This window comes from Arachis ipaensis, chromosome B08, assembly GCF_000816755.2.
Source record: "Arachis ipaensis cultivar K30076 chromosome B08, Araip1.1, whole genome shotgun sequence".
NCBI classification, from domain to species: Eukaryota; Viridiplantae; Streptophyta; class Magnoliopsida; order Fabales; family Fabaceae; genus Arachis; species Arachis ipaensis.
Genome location: NC_029792.2, coordinates 114,430,226 through 114,452,269, shown reverse-complemented (window position 1 = coordinate 114,452,269; position 22,044 = coordinate 114,430,226). Strand labels below are relative to the sequence as shown.

Genomic DNA, 22,044 nt, shown 5'->3' with positions numbered 1-22,044 from the left:
GTAACCAACCCTTTCGGGTTTGGTATCTCGAGTACGCGAGCAAGGTGCATGCGTATGTGAGCAAGAAAATTGCACCCACGTGTACACGTGGCCCACGTGTACGCATGACCCCTAAAATCAGCATAGTGAGTTTTGTGTTTTAAAATGTAATTTTGAACCTCTAAACCTCTATTTTCACTCTTTTAGCCCTTAAACCTCAATTGTATGTTAAATGGTGAGTAGAAGTTAGGGAGGAGTAGTAACTTGGAGATGAAGAAAGTTTGAAAAGTGTATAAATGTGCTATGTATATGATGAACCTGGCATTAGTGAATGATTTTGAATGATTATGAATGGATATGAATGAATGAGGTATAACGAATTTGATAATGCCACTGCAAAAAAAAAGGCCTGTGGTCATGGTAAAAAACTGTGACCATAGCTAGTAAAAAGGGTGACCATAGATCTATGGTCACGGTTTTTTACCGTGGCCATAGGTCTATGATCACGGTTTTTTTATCTATGGTCACGGTTTCTATGGTCACGGTTACAATTTTCAAATTCTGACACTTTAGGCCACGTTTTTTCACCATGACTATAGGTTAATATATGGTCATGCGTAAAAACCGTGACCATAGCCTTTATGGTCACCCCTCCTGAAAACCGTGACCATAGCTTTATCTATGGTAGCCTCTATGGTTACCCCACCTTAAAACCATGACCATAGCCTTATCCCGTGACCATAGCCTCTATGGTTACCCCTTTTTCAAATCGTGACTATAGCCTCTATGGTTACGCCACCTTAAAACCGTCACCATAGCTTATGATTAAAGTAACCAACTAACATATCAATATAGTTGAGTGAATACACTTATCTCAATCTCAGTTTTATACAGTGATATACACACTAACACTAAGTAGAAACTATTAACAGAATTGTTCCACAGGCGTGAGACCAATACAATTCAGACTCTGCCAGGATAGATTATTTCTAGTATTGCTATTCTTCCTTCTCAACGCTCGAAAACTTTTGTTTCAACCACTTTACCATATGAAAGCTCAGTACATGCTTCATTAACATGCAAAGCAAAGTCACATTAGACATAAACACTTACATTTATTTTTCTTCAACTTAGGAAAAAAAATATATCATCAAAAAATATATACATCACACATATACTAAAAATTTAAAACTTTAGAAAGTTTAGACAAGTATTTAAAAATTAAAAAAATTTTCTTGTAAAATTTTATAATTCTTTTGAAACTCAAAACACAAAATTCGTTATTAAACCGTAAACTCAACTACAGTTTTTTTTTTCTTTCATGGTCATAATATATAAAGTAATAATACTTATGTATTCTTTTTTGTCTTGTATGCTGATACAGATTCACAACACATTTTAAACTCTAGAGGAAGTATCACAAGAATGAGACCTAATATAAAAGAAAAACAAAGAGAGTTTGAAATGAATTACCATATCAATAGTTGAAGGATGGTGGGAGTGACAAAAATGGTAAAGCAAATATAAAACCCAAACTAGAATAACTAATTCACATGTTAGTATTCAAAGCACAAGGTTTCTTCTTTTCTTTTAACACAAAAAATGTAGAAGAAAGCCAAAAGCCACTCATAATAACACACAAACGGTTCCAAACCTAATCTTAGTTTCATGACAACATAAAAATAAAAAGGAAAATCAAAAGGAAGCAGAGAAGTTAAGCTAACCTGTGCTGCAAAGAAGAGGCTTTAGTCTTTTAGGAATGTTGCGGAAGCCAAGGAGAAGAAAGAAAATTATATTTTACTGTAATTGGAATACATAAACAAAACAAGTCAACATATAGACAAAGAAGATTTTAATTAATGCATAGGTATAGATACTGCTTTGGAGGTTCCTTAGATCCAAATAAGGTGAAGGAAAGCTTGTTTATTGTAAATTAGGAACATATGGCACTGAAGCGATTGTGAAAAGAATCCTTTATAATTCAAAGCAACTAATAATTAATAAAGTCATATCTTTAGGCTTTAATTTGGGTGAGACTATCCATAATTCTTTGGTCCTCACTAAGTATTTTATATTACTTCTTTCTTGTTTGGGCCATTATATACCGCTTTCATTTCATATAGATAAATAGCATATATATGTGATTAAAATAGGTTTTGCAGACTATATTAAATATAGTAATCTGAGCGCGTTCCCACCTAAAGATATAGAAATTATTAATTAAGCCAAAGACCTGACATGTCATTAGAAATAAAGTTCCTTAATTATTATTTGCTTTGACAGTGATAGCCTGATAGAGTGATAAACATAAAAATTATATCAAGAATAAATTGCTTTTAAGATGACATGATAAAAATGTACCTTATGATCAGCGATAGTAGTGTGAAACAATGATGAAAATGCACACTGGAATATGGCTCTGAAAGGCTTCAACTGGTGACTTAGTTTTGGTAAAAATCTCAGTAACGCATCCCCTCATTCATGATGAATAAAATGTGAGGGACAAGACAGACGTATTGTTTGTTGTGGCAACAGACCCCTGATCAAGAAAATGAAAAATTAGAAAGGAAACAAACAAACAAACAAACAGGATTGGAATGAATTGCTGGAAAAGAAATCATCTAAATCTAATTATACCCGAAAAGAATACTATTGTAGTTTTTTTTTTTTTGGTGTCCACTATAGTAATTATTTACAATTATTTATTCAGTATTCAAAAATTATATATATACCGCGATATTGAAACCCGTTAAGAAATGAAAGCAAATTCACATATTAGAGACAGTCCTTGTTAGCTAGTCTTATAATACCTTCTACTGTCAAACCTGAATTACTCAAATAATCCATTTTTGGAGGATTATAATAATCTAATCAAAACTAACATGAAATTGACCATCCAATGTGAAACAAAAAGCAACATTAATTTTTGTTTTTCTTTAACTTCAGTTCGTGTACATCTGCGCTAACTGGCTTTCCTCAATTCATGGGGGCATGCATATAGATTAACCAAATGGTGTAAAGCAGAATATTCAAATAATATCATATCATATATCATACAATAGAGAAGGAAACACGCATATTCTCTCTAAACAGAGTGCTCTGCAAACATAATAGCCAATGTACTAGTTAAGAACTTCCTGAAGCCCAGGGCAAGGTTGGTGGTGGCCAAGCTCACCTGCGTGAATGAAGTGTTGGGTACGAGTTCACCTGCGCCGCAACAATAGCCAAACCTCCAAAATGAAAACCCTAAAATCGGAACCCTCTCAAATTTTAGAACCAAATGAAGGTGAATACATACCTTCTCAACAATGGTGAGCTAAGGGACGACGATGCTGACCACAAAGTCTTTCCGATGTGAGCACGTAGCGAAGAGGAGCAATGGTTCTTGAGTGGTGAGTGGTGAGTGGTGCGTGGTGAGTGTTGAGTGAGGAAGAGGAACGGTGAGCACGCAGCGAAGAGGGAGCTACAGTTCTGGTAGAGTGGCGGGTAGTGCATGGTGAGTGGTGACGGCGAAACCTTCCTCCGATTTGGGATTGAATGGCGCGAAGTGTTAGTGGTGAGAGCGAGTTAATATGTTCTTCTCTGATTTGGTGGTGAGAGCGAAGTGTTATACGTCGGTGACTTGGTGGGTATTGGTGAAAATGAAAAAAAATGACTAAGTCTTGGGGCATTTGATCTTAATTAATTTATATTCAAATGATCAAAATTTTATTTAGTTACAAAAATATTCTTGAATAGTAATTAGAGTTAGGGTTTGGGTTAGGATTAGAGTAGTGTAGAAATTTTAATAAAATTAGAAGGTAGAATAGTAATATAGACCCCTTTAAGTCACCCCTAAAACCGTGACCATAGATCCTTTTAGGTCACCCTCCAAAACCGTGACCATAGACCCCTTTAAGTCACCCTTTCAAAAAACCGTGACCATAAAACCTTTTAGGTCATCTCCCAAAACCGTGACCAAAGACCGCTTTAGGTCACCTCCCAAAATCGTGACCATAGACCCTTTTAGGTCACCCTTTCAAAAAACCGTGACCATAGACCCCTTTAGGTTACTCTCCAAAACCGTGACCATAAATCCTTTTAGGTCACCTCCCAAAACCGTGACCATAGACCTCTTTAGGTCAGCCCCCAAAACCATGACCATAAACCCTTTTAAGTCACTCTTTTTTGAAAAACCGTGACCATATACTCTTTTTGGTCACTGTAAAAGACCGTGACCATAGACCCCTTTAGGTCACCCCCAAAACCGTGACCATAGACCTTTTTAGGTCACCCCCAAAACCGTGACTATAGACCCCTTTAGACCACCCCTAAAATCGTGACCATAGACCCTTTTAGGTCACCCTTTTTTGAAAAACCATGACCGTAGACCCTTTTTGGTCACCCCCAAAAATCATGACCATAGACCCCCTTTAGGTCACCCTCCAAAACCGTGACCATAGACCTTTTAGGCCACCCTTTTTTAAAAACCGTGACCATAGGTACTCTATGGTCACCCTTTTTTTAAAAACCATGACCGTAGCTTTTTTTTTGTCACGGTAAAAAATCATGACCATAGACCTAAAATGTTGTAGTGATGAATTTGTTTTAACCTTGACCTGGCAAGGTTCGTGGTGGTTTACCGCTTGCCCAGTGTCGAGATGTTATATGGGGTTCGTGGTGGTGTACCGCCCACATGTTTTTAAAAGAGAATGTTGTGTGGGGTTCATGGTGGTGTACCACCCACATGTTTTTAAATGAGAATGCTTTGTGGGGTTCGTGGTGGTTTACCGCCCACATGTTTTTAAAAGTGAATGTTATGTGGGGTTCGTGGTGGTGTACTACCCACACGTGTGTATTGTTTTTCCAATTAAAGATCTTGCGAGGTTCATCGTGGTGTACCGCTCGCAATGGTGGGGTTCGTGGTGGTATACCGCCCACTGATTTTCAAGAGGATGATATCCGGGTTAGCTGTCGGATGTGTCGGATTCTGGCAAAGTAACTGACACGTGAGCTCACGGCCAATAGGAAAGGCATGCATCATATGCATTTATGTGACTTGTTTGGTTTTGCATTACTTGGGTTTGCTTACTTGAATATCTATGCTTATTTGCTATATTTTCTATATTTGCTATATTTGAATATCTACTTGTGTTTGCCTTGTCTGTTTTGTTTGTCTGTGCATTGGTGTTTTAGAGGATTGGAGAAAAGGTGATGAGCTTAGGGGTTAGGTTAGGATTTGAGATGGAACCAAGAAGCCTTAGATACCTCACCCTGTTTATGGTTTAAAATGTTAGTTTTAAGTTTGAATCTATTTTCGGAAGTTCTAGGATCGCCTTCGACTTTCCCGGGACCTACCTTATATGTTAGTTATGTGGGCACCTTTACCATGCTAAGAACCTCTGGTTCTCATCCCATACATATTTTGTGGTTTTCAGATGCAGAACGTGAGGCACCTCGCTGAGGCATGTTGCATGGTACGCGGAATCATGATTACACTTTAATTATGTAAAGTTCATTGCTCTTTCTTTCCCTGGAAATGGCGCCAAAAACATGATGCCAAAACCACGGTTCACAACTCCGTGTAACTGACCAGCAAGTGCACTGGGTCGTCCAAGTAATACCTTACGTGAGTAAGGGTCGAATCCCACGGAGATTGTTGGTATGAAGCAAGCTATGGTCACCTTGCAAATCTCAGTTAGGCAGATATAAATTGATAATGGTGTTTTCGAATTTAATATAATAAAATAGGGATAGAAATACTTATGTAATTCATTGGTAGGAATTTCAGATAAGCGAATGGAGATGCTTTCGTTCCTCTGAACCTCTGCTTTCCTGCTATCTTCATCCAATCAGTCTTACTCCTTTCCATGGCTGGCTTTATGTGATACATCACCACTGTCAATGGCTACTTTCGGTCATCTCTCGGGAAAATGATCCAATGCCCTGTCACGGCACGGCTAATCGTCTGGAGGCATCACCCTTGTCAATGGTTTCATCTTATCCTCTCAGTGAAAATGGTCAACGCACCCTGTCACGGCACGGCTATTCATCTGTCGGTTCTCGATCATGCTGGAATAGGATTTACTATCCTTTTGCGTCTGTCACTAACGCCCTGCAATCGCGAGTTTGGAGCTCGTCACAGGCATTCATTCATTGAATCCTACTCGGAATACCACAGACAAGGTTTAGACTTTCTGGATTCTCTTGAATGCCACCATCATTCTAGCTTACGCCACGAAGATTCTGATTAAGAGATCTAAGAGATACTCATTCAGTCGAAGGTAGAACGGAAGTGGTTGTCAGGCACGCGTTCATAGGGAATGATGATGATTGTCACGTTCATCACATTCAGATTGAAGTACGAATGAATATCTTAGAAGCGAAATAAGATGAATTGAATAGAAAACAGTAGTACTTAGCATTAATCTTTGAGGAACAGCAGAGCTCCACACCTTAATCTATGGAGTGTAGAAACTCTACCGTTAAAAATACATAAGTGAAAGGTCCAGGCATGCCCGAGATGGCCAGCCCCCTAAAACATGATCACAGGATCAAAAATACAATCCAAAGATCCTAAGATGATTCAAAAGACGTCTAATACAATAGTGAAAGGTCCTATTTATAATAAACTAGCTACTAGGGTTTACATGAGTAAGTAATTGATGCATAAATCCACTTCCGGGGCCCACTTGGTGTGTGCTTGGGCTGAGCTTGAGTGTTGCACGTGTAGAGGTCCTTCTTGGAGTTGAACGCCAGCTTTTGTGCCAGTTTGGGCGTTCAACTCTGGTTTTGGCTCCTTTTCTGGCACTGGACGCCTGATTTGGGCAGAAATCTGGCGTTGAACGCCAGTTTATGTCGTCTATTCTTAGCCAAAGTATGAACTATTATATATTGCTGGAAAGCCCTGGATGTCTACTTTCCAACGCAATTGGAAGCGCGCCATTTCGAGTTCTGTAGCTCCAGAAAATCCATTTTGAGTGCAGGGAGGTCAGAATCCAACAGCATCAGCAGTCCTTCTTCAACCTCTGAATCTGATTTCTGCTCAAGTCCCTCAATTTCAGCCAGAAAATACCTGAAATCACAGAAAAACACACAAACTCATAGTAAAGTCCAGAAATGTGAATTTAACATAAAAACTAATGAAAACATCCCTAAAAGTAACTAGATCCTACTAAAAACATACTAAAAATAATGCCAAAAAGCGTATAAATTATCCGCTCATCATTGCACTATAAAAAATGGATATAAAATGGCATCAATATAATGGTGGTTTATAAAACCGCCCTTATTTTCATAAAGTGAGGCGGTTTATGCGGCAGCCATAATTTGTTTGTAGAAAGTGGTAGTTTTTGGTATTTTGGTGGTTTTAAACGCCATTACTTGCTCCTGCTTCACTGATAAAAAAAATACTTCTATTTCACTAATAAAGGCTATGCTATTCAATCAAACCTCCATCACAATGTGAGAACCAAGAAGAAACTCCATCGCAACATGAGATCTGCGATCTCATCCACGAGGTTCTCCTATGGCGGCAAGCTCCTCCATCAACGCTTTTCTTCCAGCTGCGATCTTCTCCATCAACGTTTCACTTCAATTGATGGATCTACTGTGTGATTTTTCCTGCTCCACCGTGTTGTCCTCTGTGAAGCTTCTCCTTCTCCATCTTCTTTGAATTAGGTTTATATACAAATTAACATTATCTTCTTTTAATTACTCATATTTTGTTTTGCAAATTGTTACTACTTCTATTTCTATAATTTTAGGTTTAGATTTTCTTCCTTGTTAGCAGAAATTGGGGGTAAGGTCTTCATCTAATTTCTACGCTCTCCTCTGGCGGAAATGCCGTTGTTGCTGCCTTCGAAGGAGCGCTCTTCTTTGATTAGGTTTTTTGGCTTCGATTTGAGGGTTCGTTGCGCCGCCGCTCATCTCCTCGTCACCACAAGCAACGCCATCATTGCTGTCCTCGGTGGAGCTTCTGCTATTTGATTTTGTGCATCTTAGTTGATCTTGAATTTTCTTAATTCTAATTTGAATAAGCTTTTACAGAGCCTTTATTTTCTTTTTCCCCTTCAATGGTGGTCCTGATTGGTTGAATCTGAGTTTTGTAAAGCTTTCGTCTCAATAGCTCTCTAAGTATAATTCTCTTGGTTAATTTTCTTTTTCCTTCTAGGTATAATCTGAGATCGCACATCGGAAGGAGAGGGAAAGGAGAACGAGAGTGAGTTCATCTCAAACCATAGAGCTTGTCGCCGCCATCATCACCACCATTCATCTCATTTCAGCCGCTTCCATCAACCTTCTGCGTTCGAGTAAAGGCGCCTCTATCGACGCGTTTCTAAATCTGGTCACTACACCATAGCTTTTGAGATTGAGTGAAGCACCTATTCCATTAATGTGTCTCCTCCGCCAGCGGCTCCGGTACGTTCTCACTTCTGCATTCTCTTCTTCTTCAATCCACTCAACATTGCTCGTAGTGTGTTTCTGTTCATTCTAAATCTCTATTTGTATTCTCTTTTTCTTCTTGTTCATTCTCAGTTACTTATTTTCTAACTATATTTCAGTTCAGTATTGTTATGCTTTCTATGTAGTTGATGAATTTCCTGAGAGAGATGGAAAAGATTGGAACTTGTTTTCTGTTATAGATGATGATTCTTTGGTGCTTATTATTATAACTACTGCATGTTCATCATTGTGAAATTTTGAAATTCAAAACTAGCTTAGTTCCCAATGTGAATCCAGCAAGGACATGCTTTCTTTGTTTTCTTTATATAGAGTAATCGTGAAAAAAAATTGTTCATTGTGCGGAGAACATATATTGAACTTATAAGAGGTTCCTCTGCTAATTGATAAGCTAATTGATTCAAGTGTTTGTGCCTTCAAAAATTGACTTATAAAAAAGGCTATTTTGGTATTTGTTAGTTCAAGCTAAGGACCAGCCTGTGTAATATTTTCATGTTCTTAAATAAAAAGAGGTACTTGATAAGATTAATTAAAATAAAAAAATTAAAACATTCATTCCCTACAACATTTAGAAAATATTAATCAAATATCACAAAAGAAAATTGGAAAAAGTTAATCCATGTACCACTGTGTGTGTTAATTGACCAATGTGCTAAAATGGTCATTCATTCTTTATTAGGAAAAAAAAGACAGGACTAACGACGTATATATATTTGTACTTTGTACATAACAGCACCTTAGATTTGATTTTTTTTTCATAGAGCTAACTGTTTCTTTCTTTTAAAATAAAAGAAGATATCTTAAATGTAAAATACAATTCATTAATTAGTAATTACTTTAGAATATATAGTCATCAATGATGATCAGTTTATCAAAATCTATCTAATGAATAATATTAGAGATATAGCTATTATACGAGTTTTTATACAGGTAACCATTACTCCTTTTGACATTTCTGCCTCCCTTCTAGCAACCATTATTCTTATATTTTTACGATTTGAAGCTTTCTTTACAGAAGCAAGAAGGCAATGCAATCTATATTCCTTATCATTAGCTTTTGAAGTCAACGGCTACAGCCGAACTTCCATAGCAGTAAATGCTTTCCGAGTTCTTCTTTTATTCTATTTTTTCCTAGTAGACTGAACAAAAACTTTATCTATCTTCTCATCTATTTTCTTGTTTTCCTTCTGGTGCTCTCCAAGTTCAAGAGACGTCGACAGACAGAAATTGAACAATTCAGAGCTCCAAGCTTTCCAAGTTGCAATACAATGCCACTTTTCAATTTAATCGCTTCAGAATCAGCTAAAGTTTGTTCCAAAGTGCCTAGATTTTCCATTAACAAATGATAATGTATCACTCTAAAAGACTGAAATTTGAGGGAGGCTGTTGATATCTCCTTTTCAAAATGCCTTTGTCTTTGTGTATTATTAAGCATTTCTTGCACACTACTAATAGACCTCTTACCCTTCTTCACCTAGGAAATATAAACCTTGTGAGATTTTACAATAACACACACACTATGCATAGAAACCAAAATATAATTATTAAAGGGAAAAAAGGCAGCTTAGTGCACAAACATCATGCGTCGCAGGGTCCGGGAAAGGGCCGCACCCAAAGGGGTAATGTACGCAGCTCAAGCTGACAGTTACATCTGTGACTGTTTTCATGGCTTAAACTCACATGGAGACAACTCAATCATTGCTCTAAGTCTTTCCTTCATACTAGAATATAATTATATGGCTTGATTAAAAGGCCTATGGTGTACCTTGATTTCTTCTATGTATAAAGAATCATTGTCCAAGGTTTCCAATTCTGATGACAAACAACTGAATGCTGTTGAAAAGCTTCTCTGGGATGCTTCTCCTTCTTCATTTACGGTCAAAAGCGAAGATAGCCTTGCTGAGTTGAAAGTTGCTTCCCTGCCTCCAGCTGGATCAAATTGTAACCAAAATTCAGAGCACAGCAATTGAGAGAAAGGCTTCAATATTTTTGTTTTTATTTTTTTTTTTTGTATTTTTTATTTTGTGCTAGAAACTTGAAATTACATTCCCCTACTTCTGGCTAGAAAAACCATACATAAATAATCATAATTAGACCATGAGTTAATTCTAACAATAAAACCTAAAGCTTGAATAAACAGACTTTGTCATAATTCATAACAGCTATTAAGTATGCAAATTGTAAATTACTATTCAAGGAATAAAAACAGAGCAATTAATAATGAAAAAGGGAAGGAAAATTGAGCTGACCAGAAGAAAGTGTGATACATGAGTGATTGTTGAAAGAGAAAGGAGACTGAATAGCAGCAGAAGAAGCGTTATAATTGAGCCTCAGGTTAAGCAAACCCATGATGCTGTTTCCAGATTGTTTCCACCTTCATTTTTTTCATATTTTACTGTCAAACTTTGCATGAGAGAGCATGAGAAAATTTTATAAGTTGCGGCCCCATTGCGGCGAGGTTATTTTCTGTGTGCTATAGTAACTGTATGATTTGATTATCACTACTACATAATTAATTTTTACTAACATTTAAAAAATGTTACCAAATCATATTAAAATGTTAGCTATGTATATTAGTAACATTTTAACAAATGTTAAATATACCCTATGTTACTAAAGTGTTTTACTAATATTTTTTTAAAGATTTAATAACATTTAATAAAAATGTTACAATAGATTTTCTATAGTAGTATTATGAGAAATGTTACAATAGATCTTTCCAAGTAACACTTAAAGAAATATTACAAATGATATATTTTGTAACACTTAGAAAAATATTACCATAGATATTTTTTGTAACACTTAAAAAATGTTACCTTAGATATTTTTTGTAACACTTAAAAAATGTTACAAAAGATCTTTAGTAACATATTTGTATTTATATTATACTATTTTTTATTTTATATTATACATAATATAAATATACTAAAATTAATTACTACAACATGAAATATTTCATTAAATTCACAAAATAAAATTTTTATAGCCTCTTTCATTAATCAATAATCATTGTACAAGTTTGCTTCGTGATGCAAATAAAATGAAAAAAGAAAAAAAAATACTTATAGCACTTAAATTCTATGAACATTCCATATAAAAAAGAAAAGGAAAAGTGATACAAAGTACATAAAAAACTTAGTCCTTATACTAATCCTAGAAAAATATATTTATCTACTTGACTAGCTCATCGTTGCACGACTTGTTACCATTCCCTTAAACCAGTCAACCAAGTTCATCTGATGCTCATCAAACAAAAAGGCAACAAGAACTCATAGTGGGCAGAAATAAAACCTGAAGAAAAATAATCATGGAATCACCTCTGCAGTCTGGAATTTCAAATAAAGTTTTCACCTTCAATTTCTACAGCATTGTTGTCACCAACTGAACTTTGCTTAACACTCCTTACAATTTTATTATTGCCTAACTCTTCAGCAAGCAAAAAGGTATTGAGCCGATCGAAAGATGCCACAACTTGGATAAGAATAGAGAAAGCCTCAGGGGTCATGCTAACTGGTTCTGACATGATCTTCAATGTTGCAAGAACTGTGAAAATTGTCCCTGCTCCAATGGAGCACTATGGAACAGAACACATCCTAGGAAGACAACAGCATAAACAATTGTCCTATATACAAATTCATGTAGCCTATTTACAATTTTAAAACTGAAAATTGTTTGAAATCCTATTAAAGCTTACTTTTTGGATAACGATAACACCAAAACCCACAAGATGCTAATATATATACTCATACCTAAAATTCTCCAATATCAAAAGCGGTGTGATTTCCTTGAACAATTCTTCATTAAAAGTAGCAAACACTTTCAAATTCTTTACTAAGATTTCTACAGTCTTGGACCGGTCATGCCTACCAAAAAACAATCAACAACAATCTTATGAATTTGGGAAACAAATTTTGGAAAAACAAACTCCTATGTTCTACATGCTTTTTGATGTAAAAGTTTCTGAATTTCAAACTTCAAATTTGCAAGTTATTTTTGTGATCCCAATTTTCCTATTCCCTTTCTAAGAACATTATTGATAAGAAAATTTATTAATTTTCCATTTCTAAGATATAGATTAGTGCAAATTTATTAATTTTCTCCTACTAAAATATAAAATAGATCTATTTTCCTTTTAGTTTTGACATTTTGTTCTGCAAGTTTGTTAAGAATATTAAATATTCTATATATGTTTCTTATTTTAAGTATTTACTTACTATTAAATATTTGGGTCTATCTATTTCAATGGAAAAATAATTGAACTTACATCAACATAGATACAGTTCATTATGTTTTTGCATTTGAAAAGATTCACCTAAGAAAATAAAGTTGTATGGGTCAATCTTGTGATTTTATTTTGTCTGGCTCCCTCAGATGACCCCTTCCATTTTCTTTAAAGTAAAAAACAAAAGTTAAAACCAGAAAAGTGAACCATACATTCCAGAAACGTTCCTTTATTTATTTCCTCGGTCCCTTTAGCCTTCTGAAGAAGTTTTTAGTATCAAATTAACTTCTATTAAGTTTGCTAACGAAGTAACCATACAAGTTCAGTATAGCATCTTGTACTAGTAACTAAGCCAATAAATCAGAAGGAAGGGATTTAACAAGAGCATACCGACATTTCATTCCAGTTGGTAACTGAATCTGTCAGAAACATACTTTCAAGTTTCAAATCAACACAACTGGCCAACTCACCAATGACGTGTCACTGGGACTCTTACGAATTAAACACTGTCAGTCTTCCATAAAACCAAATTGCAGTATTTTATCAATCATTCAGAAAATCATGTTCAGGTCATGGAGCAAGAAGAACAAAATAAAAGCTGTATTCAAACTGCAATTTCAGGCAACTCAGGTAACACTCACTAAGGCATAACAAAGTTTTTATGCCATCTTATCTTATATTAAATCCAAAAATGGGGTTTGTCCCAGCTTTTACTCAAAACATATTTACCAGGAAGTTTGAAAGATACAGTGGATCCCATAGATGGTTAAGAAGTATGAAAGCTAACATACACTGGGCTGTCTGGGCATGTCATGCCTATGAACAGATTCTGTCTACAGTATCTTACCTTGTTCTCTTCTCCTTTGTATCAGGTGCCAAAGATGAAAAAGCGGTACTGATGATAGCTTTGGTTCCAGATGGTGCTGGGAAGCCAACAGTTAAACTAGAGAAAGTTGCTATCCGTGGTGGATCCTGTTTATGGGATAAACCAATTTTTGAAACAGTTAAATTCGTTAGAGACACAAAATCAGGAAAACTACAGGAAAAAATCTATCATTTCATCGTTTCAACTATAAGCTATAGATTTGTAATTGCATACTATATAGTCTACCGCACTAGGACGTCGAATAGAGGGTCTAACTTTTAACCTCCCCTGCAGGGATCTTCAAAATCTGGATTTCTTGGAGAAGCCTCAGTTGACTTCGCTGATTTTGCTGCAGAAACTGAGCCACTGACTATATCTCTACCCTTGAATCATTAACTTGTTGCCAGTGACTTTCAAAGTACACTTGTAAATTTTTAGATAAAAAAATATATAATGCTTAAAGGAAATTAATATTTAATATCATACCTGTCAAAATTGGATAATTACAACTATTCTGCACCAGCTTGCACAACATGTTCGATCATTTGATCCTAATGAAGTACCTTGCTCAATGCACTGGAAGACATCAAATTATAAGACCTTACTGATGAAAAGGAAAACAAGAGTAATTTATGATGTCAAGCAAACGCTTTCAGAAACTTTTGAAATATCAGCGACTCACTTGTGCAATGTGGAAGAGAGACAGAATTTACTAAGCAAAGATGAAATGCAGCATATGATTCCAAGCTTAGACAAAAATTCTGCAGTCATTTCTTCTTGGTTCCCTCTTGTCAGCTTCTTTATGGCAACAAAGGTTCCATCTTCAAATTTTCCTAAGTATACCTCTGCATACCCTCCCTCCCCAATTACATTATCTGCCAATAACAACAATTATTTTTTATTTAACGAGTAAACTACCATTTCTGACCATGAAAAATGTAATAAACTAACACAATCATACCATGGCTGAAGTCATCAGTTGCAGCCTGGAGTTCAGAGAGAGTGAAATTCTTCCATGAAAATTTGAAGTTAGCAAACTCAGAGTCAAAAAAAGAAGGAATGAGATCCTATCTAACCCTCTTACTCTTCTTTCTAGTTAACTTAGGAACATTCTTTTTAAGAAGGTGAAATGGTTGAAATGGCATCTGTGAGCCTTTCTTGAGAAGCTTGAAGAAACCACGCCATTAGTTGTTAGCATTAGAACCACCACTTCCTGGTAGAGCCTCAGAATCAGAAGTTTAACTGGTTCTGACATGATCCTCAATGTTGCAAGAACTTTCCTGAAATTCTTTGAGGTATTTCATCAAACAATTTAAATGCACTCCCAAAAGCACAAACACAAGAATGTGGTATAAGAATGTTGATTGATTAAGTGATTAATTAAAAAGAAAAAAGTGGTATAAGAATGTTGATATAATAATAGAAACCTTGACTTTTTGGCTTTTTCTGAAGTAAACGAGATTTTTAAAGAACACAAACACAAGAAACATTAAACACAATTTTTTATTGTATCACTTAATCCAAATTGACAGTTATTTTGAAATGGAGATAGTGTTGAAATAAGAAATTTACCAATATGTATCTTCTGGAACAGATTAAAACGTCAATTAATAGGACAAGAGAACAATTAATCAATCAAGCAATTACAATTCACAATCGAAAAGAGAGATAGAGAATCATGATCTTAGAAAGGAAGGGAAGTTTGAAGTATTACCGTGATGGAATGGCAAGGGGAATTCAGTCCAACAATTAGGTCACGTGGAAATTTCCTTGACGAAACGAACAACCTCCTCCGTCGTACCAGGCACCGCGTCGCCATCGCCGTTGACGTCACCTTGCCGTTTGTGGTCGGGCTCCAGCTGCAACAGCTGAGAGGTGAGTTTGGAGATCCCCGTGACGGCTCTGTTGGATGAGAGAAGCGATAGAGAGTTCTTGAAGTTACCGCTGATCTCCTCCAGGTCGTTCCAAATTCCGATGAGAGCCTGCGATGGTGGCAAAGACGAGGAATCACGCGATTGTGGTTTCGATTTACGAATTGTGAGATCGATGAGGCAGAGTGAGGGATCGGAGAGGCAGAACAAGAGATGACTGAGGAAGAGCAAGAGGTGGTTTCACAACATGAGAGTGAGAGTGAGAACGATTGTGAGTGGTTTTTGCAAAGAAATTTCATGGCATAAGGGTTTCGATTTTGAGAGCTATCTGATAATAGGTAACGATTTTTGTAAGCTTTTTAAAAATTTAATGGTATTTACTAACGTTTGAATATGAATGTTACCTAAAATTTAATTTTATGATCATTACTAACATTTATTAAAATGTTAACAGATAAATGTTACTTAATGTTTATAATGTAGTAGTGTATTTATTTTGTTTAAGATGGTTAATATATTTTACTTACTTATGCAGGCAGGGGATAGTGATCATTTGGCTGCTGCTTTCCTCCTATGCCATAATAGTTTCCATGGGATTAATCTACGGAAAACTCCTGTGTTGCAATATTTATATTACCTCGCACAAGTTAGCCCCTCATGAATAGTCAGTCATTTGGTCAACATAACAATATCTATCATGCTACAATCGTAGTTTGCATTTGTTGTAAATCTTGAAAAATTTGTGATAAAAATTTAATAGTAGTCATGTTATCTTTTTAGGTTGGATTGGCAATGTCACCACTTAGCAATAATTCACTTTTCTTGGACTATTCTTGCAATCCATTGCCCATGTTTTTCCAGTGAGGTCTGAATGTCTCTCTTTCTACTGATGATCCTTTGCAAATTCATTTGACAAAAGAGCCCTTGCTTGAGGAATATAGCTTCGCAGCAAAGGTTTGCTCTCTGTTAAAACACCTAGGCTCCTTTTTTCTTGGATGACAACAGTTAAATATTTTGTTGCATCATTTCTCTTTAATAAATTGTAAAGTACATTCTTTAAATTCTTGAAAATTTGTTTATGAAGTTGGTAGAAAATTTATAGGAGAAAGCCCTGGTGAGTGAAACATCAATTTTCATCTTAATTTGTTATTTCTTGGTTCATTTATGGCAACACTAACTGTGAGTATTCTTATCTATCCATATCAAATTTGCTTTAATTCTTCCAAAAAAAGAAAAAAAAAGTGAATCCATGATTATTGATTTGTTTCCATTCTTACATTATAAATGTTTTGTTTTGCTATTCAACAGTTCACTTCTGATAATGATTATGTCCTTCTTCTTTTGCCAGTGGTTGATGTTGAAGTGATTGCGTTGTGAATTTTGGTGCAGAAAAGTGGAACAGATAGTGATCAATATGGGAGCCAGCCACATAAAACATCACTTACTCTAATATTTAATGTTCTTAATCTAACTTATTTATTTTTTCCCTATTAGATTATGAAAATGGTGATGTTGAAAGAAACCTTGTAATGACAGCATCTCTTACTCTAATATTGAATGTTCACCTGAGTAGGATGCAAATTTGGAACTTCAACAGGCGTATCGGCCGCAGACAGAACGAAAATAGTTCTTGCTCTATCATCTCCAGAGTCTAACTCAGAAAATTTTAGAAAGCCAGGTCATGTGTTTCCCTTGAAGTATGGAAATGGTGGGGTTCTAAGGAGAGCAGGTCATACTGAGGCTTCAGTTGATCTGGTTTCACCTGCTGGATTGCCACCAGTTTCTGTTCTTTCAGCTCTTGTTAATGATGAGGATGGATCCATGTCTTCTTTGTCCACTTTAACAAACTTAGAATTGGAATACAACTTTCCTATTATATCAATTACTGATTTGATAAGGTAATATATAGAGGCATCATTTAGCTTGATGGATATAAAATCACTCTATCTCCTTTGCTTGATAGATTTATCTCCTAAAATCTTGATATCTTAGTCTGGATTTGAGATGATTTATGTTCTAAGTTACGTTGCCCTCTCACACACTTCATATGGTATAGGCTTAGTGGTAAATAATGTATAAACTTCTGCCACTTTTTCAGCTCTGACATGGTGCTCATACATGGTGTTATAAGCTTGTGATGTCATCTATTTTACCATTTTTAACAACCTTTTTCTTTTTCCTTGCAGATTATTTGATGGAAATGATTTATCTGGTTCTATACCAGAAACATTAGGACTAGCTCAGACACTTGAGGTTCTGTAAGTAATTGCCTTATATTTCAGTTTTTTAATAAATTCTCTCGACTCTTTCTACCAATCTAATTTTATTTTTACTCTTTATATTATTTGACTAGTTATATATTATTTCTAATGACATCTTTTCATTGTTATAATTTCAATTTATAACAGCTGGCTTGATAGAAATTCTCTGACAGGAGAGGTTCCTACAAATCTTTGTAAGAGATGAGTTTGGATAATGAAGTTGGAGTGTTGCAACAAGAAACAAAGATGTTGGAATAAATTCTCGGGATGAAACTCACACAAGAGACCAAGAAACTAAGGTAGACTTGTTTTAAAGTTAATTGCAAAAGAAAGAAACTTTTGGCCTCCAAATCTTATTCATCATCACTTAGCTATGCTACTTGTCTTGTATATTCATATTCTAAGTAGTAAAAATAGCACTTATTAGATGGTTTAAATACATTATTAGATATTAACATAGTTTAGGGAACTGGATGGTAGATTTGACTGATTAGTGTTTATTCCAATGCTTGTATTTTGGTAAGTTTAGTAAGACAAGGTTTTGTATAGGAGTTATTACTTTTGATTTTTAATAACAAAAAATTATATATTATATTAATATTTTGTTTATGAGTTATATAATATTTCATTTATGGATTATGATTTTTTGCTATTGTGAAATTTTAAATACAAAATTATTTATTTAATGCGATAAAAATGACGGTAAAAATTATTTTTTAAAACGATAAAAAATGTCACTGTCAGGGTAAAAATGGTGGTTCAAAAATGCCGTTTTAACCAACCAAAATGCCACTCTGTCAGGGTAATAATGGCGGTTCAAACCGCCATTTTAACCTATCCAAAAACTGCCATTTTAACCCTGAAAATAACGGCGGTTTGAACCACCGTTTTAACCAACCAAAACGCCACTCTGTCAGAGTAATAATGGCGGTTCAAACCGCCGTTTTAACATATTCAAAAACTACCATTTTAACCCTGGAAATAATGACAGTTTGAACTGCCATTTTAACCTATTCAAAAACCGCTGTTTTAACCCAGGGAATTGTGGCGGTTTTCAGAAAACTGCCGTAATAACCAGAATGGCGCCTAGAATTACATCGCTTTACGAAACCGCCATTATTGGTAATAATAGCGGTTCAAACCGCCGTAAATACCAAAAAAACCGCCGTTTTTACCAAAATTTTTTGTAGTGTTAGGAGCTATTGATAGTGGAGATCTTTGTCTTTAGGGCTTTAATTTATTTTGGATATATGTATATATGTAGATACTTTTATCTCCACTGCTTATGTATTTGATATATTAACTTCCTCTTATGGGTTATTTTGGAGAAATAGGTTCTGTAACTCTGTATTTTGGGCTTATTTTGGGTTCTCTTATATATATGTATATATACTTATGTGCTCAGGCCGGTTTATCTTCGCGAGCCGAGTCTGGAGCTTTGTTATTTGTACCTTGGAACTCTCTTTGGTTATATCTATGTTAGTTTCTCTTACCTTTTCGCTCAATCGTTTTCGATTTTAAACTTTTCTTTGATATATATATATATATATATATATATATTTATATCCTAGGTGTAAAGTTTTGTGTGATACGGTGTTACAACAAACGAAAAAGGAAGAAAGGAGATTTGGAGGAGAAAAAAATTGAAAGCGACAAACTGAATAGCCCCGCCGTTTATATAGTCGGCCGAATTCAACGTGAAGTTTGCTGGAAGTGAGGCGAACTTGACTTCATATACATAATGAAATTCGCCGGGAATGCGATAAACTTGCCCTAAACTCCAAAACAAAATATATCTCTGAATTCAAAATTTAAATAATTTAACTTTGGAAATACATTTACTTATTCCAGGAAAAAATCCAAAAGTCTTATCAAATGACTTTTGGTGTGTTCATAGCTACGCATACTGCACGTCGTACACCACCCAATCACAACACGTTTTTTTAGCCAAAATATTATATCACCATCCCTATCCTATCCTTAATTATAGCTAAATCCACACATCTATTCCTTGCCTTTATAATTCGCATTCGCTAATGTATGAATAATAAATTAAAAAAAATAAATTAAATTAAAAATTATTTTTTTATTATTTAATTTTAAATTTTAAAATTTTAAAAATTAAGATTAACAATTAAACAGATTCTTAATCAATACATCTATTTGTGATGTTTAATTCTTCTGTCATAGGCATTAAACACTTGCAGGATTTTAAGGTTGTAATGGAGTCTTTGATGCTATTGAGAACAAAATTAGAGAGAAAGCTTTTTGTTTTGGGGATGAGGTTGTTTTCGGAATATTTTTCCATCATCTCTAATAAGGGTGGTAAAATGGGTCGAACTCATTGGGTCGATCCGCTAAACCCATTGGGTCGATCCGCTAAACCCGCTAAAAAGGGCGGGTCGGACTAGGATTTGAAGCCTGCCGAATTAAAAAAATTCGACAAATTCGTACCGTCAAATTGACGGGTTTTGGTGGGACGGAGCGAGTTAGTCCGTTGGGTCGAAATTTTTTTTATTTTTTATTAAATAAAAGAGTGATTACTATTATAAAATTAATAATTATAGAATTTTCAAACACTTTTTTTTTATTTTTTGTTTTTATTCTTCTTTTAGTTATTATCTTTATTTATTTTATTTTACAATTTTGTATATATGTTCAAATTATGTGACTTATTTTTTAAAATAAAGATGGTTCTATTGACAAATATTATTTTGAACAATTTTATTGAAGTTAAAAATTAAAAAAAATATAGTAAAAAAAATTATATTATAATTTGACTATTTTTTATTTGTATTTGATTTTTTAATTTTTTTTTGTTAATTTTAATGAATTTTATTTAAAAAAAAAGAATCAAGCGGGCTAGCCCGTCAATCCGCCATAAAACGGGATGGGCTAGCATTTTGAACCCATCTTAGTTGGCGGGGCGGGTCGGACCGCTTTGCCACCCTTATCTCTAAAATCTCTCCGGTGCAGCAAAGAGAAGCCACGTTGGAAAGGGACAAGTCGATTTTGACACTGTAGCAGAACTTCGTAGCCAATTCAAAAGCCTCAGAATCGCCGGGAAACTTTGTAACCGCTGCCTCACCCTGCGCCGCTATTCGCTGCAGCCCTTGTCGACGGTCTTGCACCCCATGCCGATATCGTTGCAGCCTGCTGACCGCACACCGTTGTCCCTCCACAGCCCATGCAGACACAGCCGTAAAGAGCAACTTCACTCATCGCCGTCGTTGTTTCACTGGACACCCACATTAATGTGTTTGGGTTTGTATACGTTAGTTTTTGTTCCATTAATGGATTCCTCAATTGTTGAAGAAGGTTCTACAGCCCCATCCTCCTACATCAGTGATCATTATGCTCACTCAGATAGTAATATTGTGGATGCGCAAATTTCTAACAAAGTATTTATTGGAAGTTTTATTTGCATTCGGATGTTCTTTTTACAAATAAAAAGGATGGTTGTTCTTTTGCAAATCCATTATTATATTTAATTTTACATACAAAAGAGATGGATGTTCATTTTACATATAAAAAAGAAGGATGGTTGTTCTTGTTGTAAATCTATTATTATATTTATTTTACATACAAGAGGGATGGAGGTTCATTTTACATACAAAAGGATGGTTGTTCTTGTTGCAAATCCAGTAAGGAGTTGATTGGGCAACAATGGCGTTGATAGAGTTTCTAGGAGAGGCAGCAACGGATGGTTAAAAAATTGAAAATGTAAGGTAAAAAGGTTATTTGCATAGTTGTAAGAACCGAACCGGTGATTAAACCGGTCAAACTACTGATTTATTGGTTTGTTGATTCAACCAATAAATTATTAGTTGAACAGATAGAACCGGTCCTACGTAAATAAAAAATACAAGGATAAAGTATAATTTTCGTCCCTGAAGTTTGATAAAAGTTTGAAAAATAACCCTAAATTTTATTTGTTTTAATTTTGTCCCAAAATTTTTCGATTTGCATCAAATATACCCCTTACGGCTAATTTTTCAAAAATTTAAGACCAATTTAACAACAATTTCATAAGAACAACCTTCAACACAAGCAAATCAAGCATAATTTTCATACATTATTATTAGATTGGTCTTAAATTTTTTGAAAATTTAGCTATCAAGGGTATATTTGATACAAATTGAAAACTTTTGAGATAAAATTAAAACAAAATAAAACTTAGGTGTTTTTTTTAACTTTTACCAAATTTTAGGGACAAAAAGTATACTTTACCCAAAATATAAAATAGTCAAAAGTCTAAAATTTAAAATAGATATCTTTATTAATATTTTAAAAACAATCAAATTTCAACAAATTATAATCAACAAGATATAATTCAGTTATCATTAAATAAATATATAAAATTTTAGTATTTTTTCACATAAAAATTTTCTAGTTTTGCTTTTA

General features: G+C 34.8%; 2 protein-coding genes and 3 long non-coding RNA genes across 23 annotated transcripts; 2 read left to right on the top strand and 3 right to left on the bottom strand.

The window, feature by feature from the left end:
- LOC107614462 lies at window positions 802-3,630 on the bottom strand. Of its 7 annotated transcripts, none has more exons than XR_002352910.1 (5): window positions 3,278-3,630; window positions 3,103-3,186; window positions 2,341-2,518; window positions 1,704-1,779; window positions 802-1,046 (listed from the first exon to the last, which is right to left on the bottom strand). XR_002352910.1 is itself a non-coding variant. In XM_021109756.1 (3 exons), exons 1-3 carry the CDS (start codon window positions 3,472-3,474, stop codon window positions 2,439-2,441), a joined length of 384 nt encoding a protein of 127 aa, XP_020965415.1. In that variant the 5' UTR covers window positions 3,475-3,630; the 3' UTR covers window positions 2,382-2,438. The 7 variants fall into 7 exon arrangements, 2 of the variants coding, with proteins under 2 accessions (XP_020965415.1, XP_020965416.1); XR_002352912.1 differs by having other exon boundaries at window positions 2,387-2,518; XR_002352911.1 differs by having other exon boundaries at window positions 3,155-3,186.
- On the top strand, window positions 7,775-10,415 carry LOC110266038. The gene is made up of 2 exons (XR_002352909.1): window positions 7,775-7,927; window positions 8,132-10,415. It is a non-coding gene; the product is annotated as an uncharacterized LOC110266038 (long non-coding RNA).
- LOC107614247 lies at window positions 9,072-10,783 on the bottom strand. The gene is made up of 3 exons (XM_016316472.2): window positions 10,671-10,783; window positions 10,187-10,350; window positions 9,072-9,895 (listed from the first exon to the last, which is right to left on the bottom strand). The coding sequence occupies exons 1-3, from the start codon at window positions 10,768-10,770 to the stop codon at window positions 9,590-9,592; spliced, it is 570 nt and encodes a 189-aa protein (XP_016171958.1). The 5' UTR covers window positions 10,771-10,783; the 3' UTR covers window positions 9,072-9,589.
- On the bottom strand, window positions 11,394-15,791 carry LOC107613656. 12 transcript variants are annotated; one of them, XR_001614122.2, is made up of 6 exons: window positions 15,223-15,786; window positions 14,470-14,788; window positions 14,191-14,383; window positions 13,034-14,084; window positions 12,171-12,284; window positions 11,394-12,043 (listed from the first exon to the last, which is right to left on the bottom strand). It is a non-coding gene; the product is annotated as an uncharacterized LOC107613656 (long non-coding RNA). The 12 variants fall into 12 exon arrangements; XR_001614118.2 differs by having other exon boundaries at window positions 12,171-14,084; window positions 15,223-15,791; XR_002352906.1 differs by having other exon boundaries at window positions 11,394-12,014; window positions 12,171-14,084; window positions 15,223-15,791.
- On the top strand, window positions 15,595-18,209 carry LOC107612322. 2 transcript variants are annotated; one of them, XR_002352908.1, is made up of 6 exons: window positions 15,595-15,717; window positions 15,915-16,025; window positions 16,160-16,333; window positions 16,728-17,277; window positions 17,566-17,637; window positions 17,788-18,209. It is a non-coding gene; the product is annotated as an uncharacterized LOC107612322 (long non-coding RNA). The 2 variants fall into 2 exon arrangements; XR_001613697.2 differs by having other exon boundaries at window positions 15,915-16,333.

Coding starts and splice junctions, on each gene's coding strand:
- LOC107614462 (XM_021109756.1), bottom strand. CDS start 3,474: ATGCACTACCCGCCACTCTACCAGAACTGTAGCTCCCTCTTCGCTGCG. Junction 3,210..3,277: donor AGCTCACCATTGTTGAGAAG/GTATGTATTCAC, acceptor TTCATTTTGGAG/GTTTGGCTATTGTTGCGGCG. Junction 2,519..3,102: donor CTTCAGGAAGTTCTTAACTA/GTACATTGGCTA, acceptor TTTCTTGATCAG/GGGTCTGTTGCCACAACAAA.
- LOC107614247 (XM_016316472.2), bottom strand. CDS start 10,770: ATGGGTTTGCTTAACCTGAGGCTCAATTATAACGCTTCTTCTGCTGCT. Junction 10,351..10,670: donor ATGTATCACACTTTCTTCTG/GTCAGCTCAATT, acceptor AATTTGATCCAG/CTGGAGGCAGGGAAGCAACT. Junction 9,896..10,186: donor TATACATAGAAGAAATCAAG/GTACACCATAGG, acceptor TATATTTCCTAG/GTGAAGAAGGGTAAGAGGTC.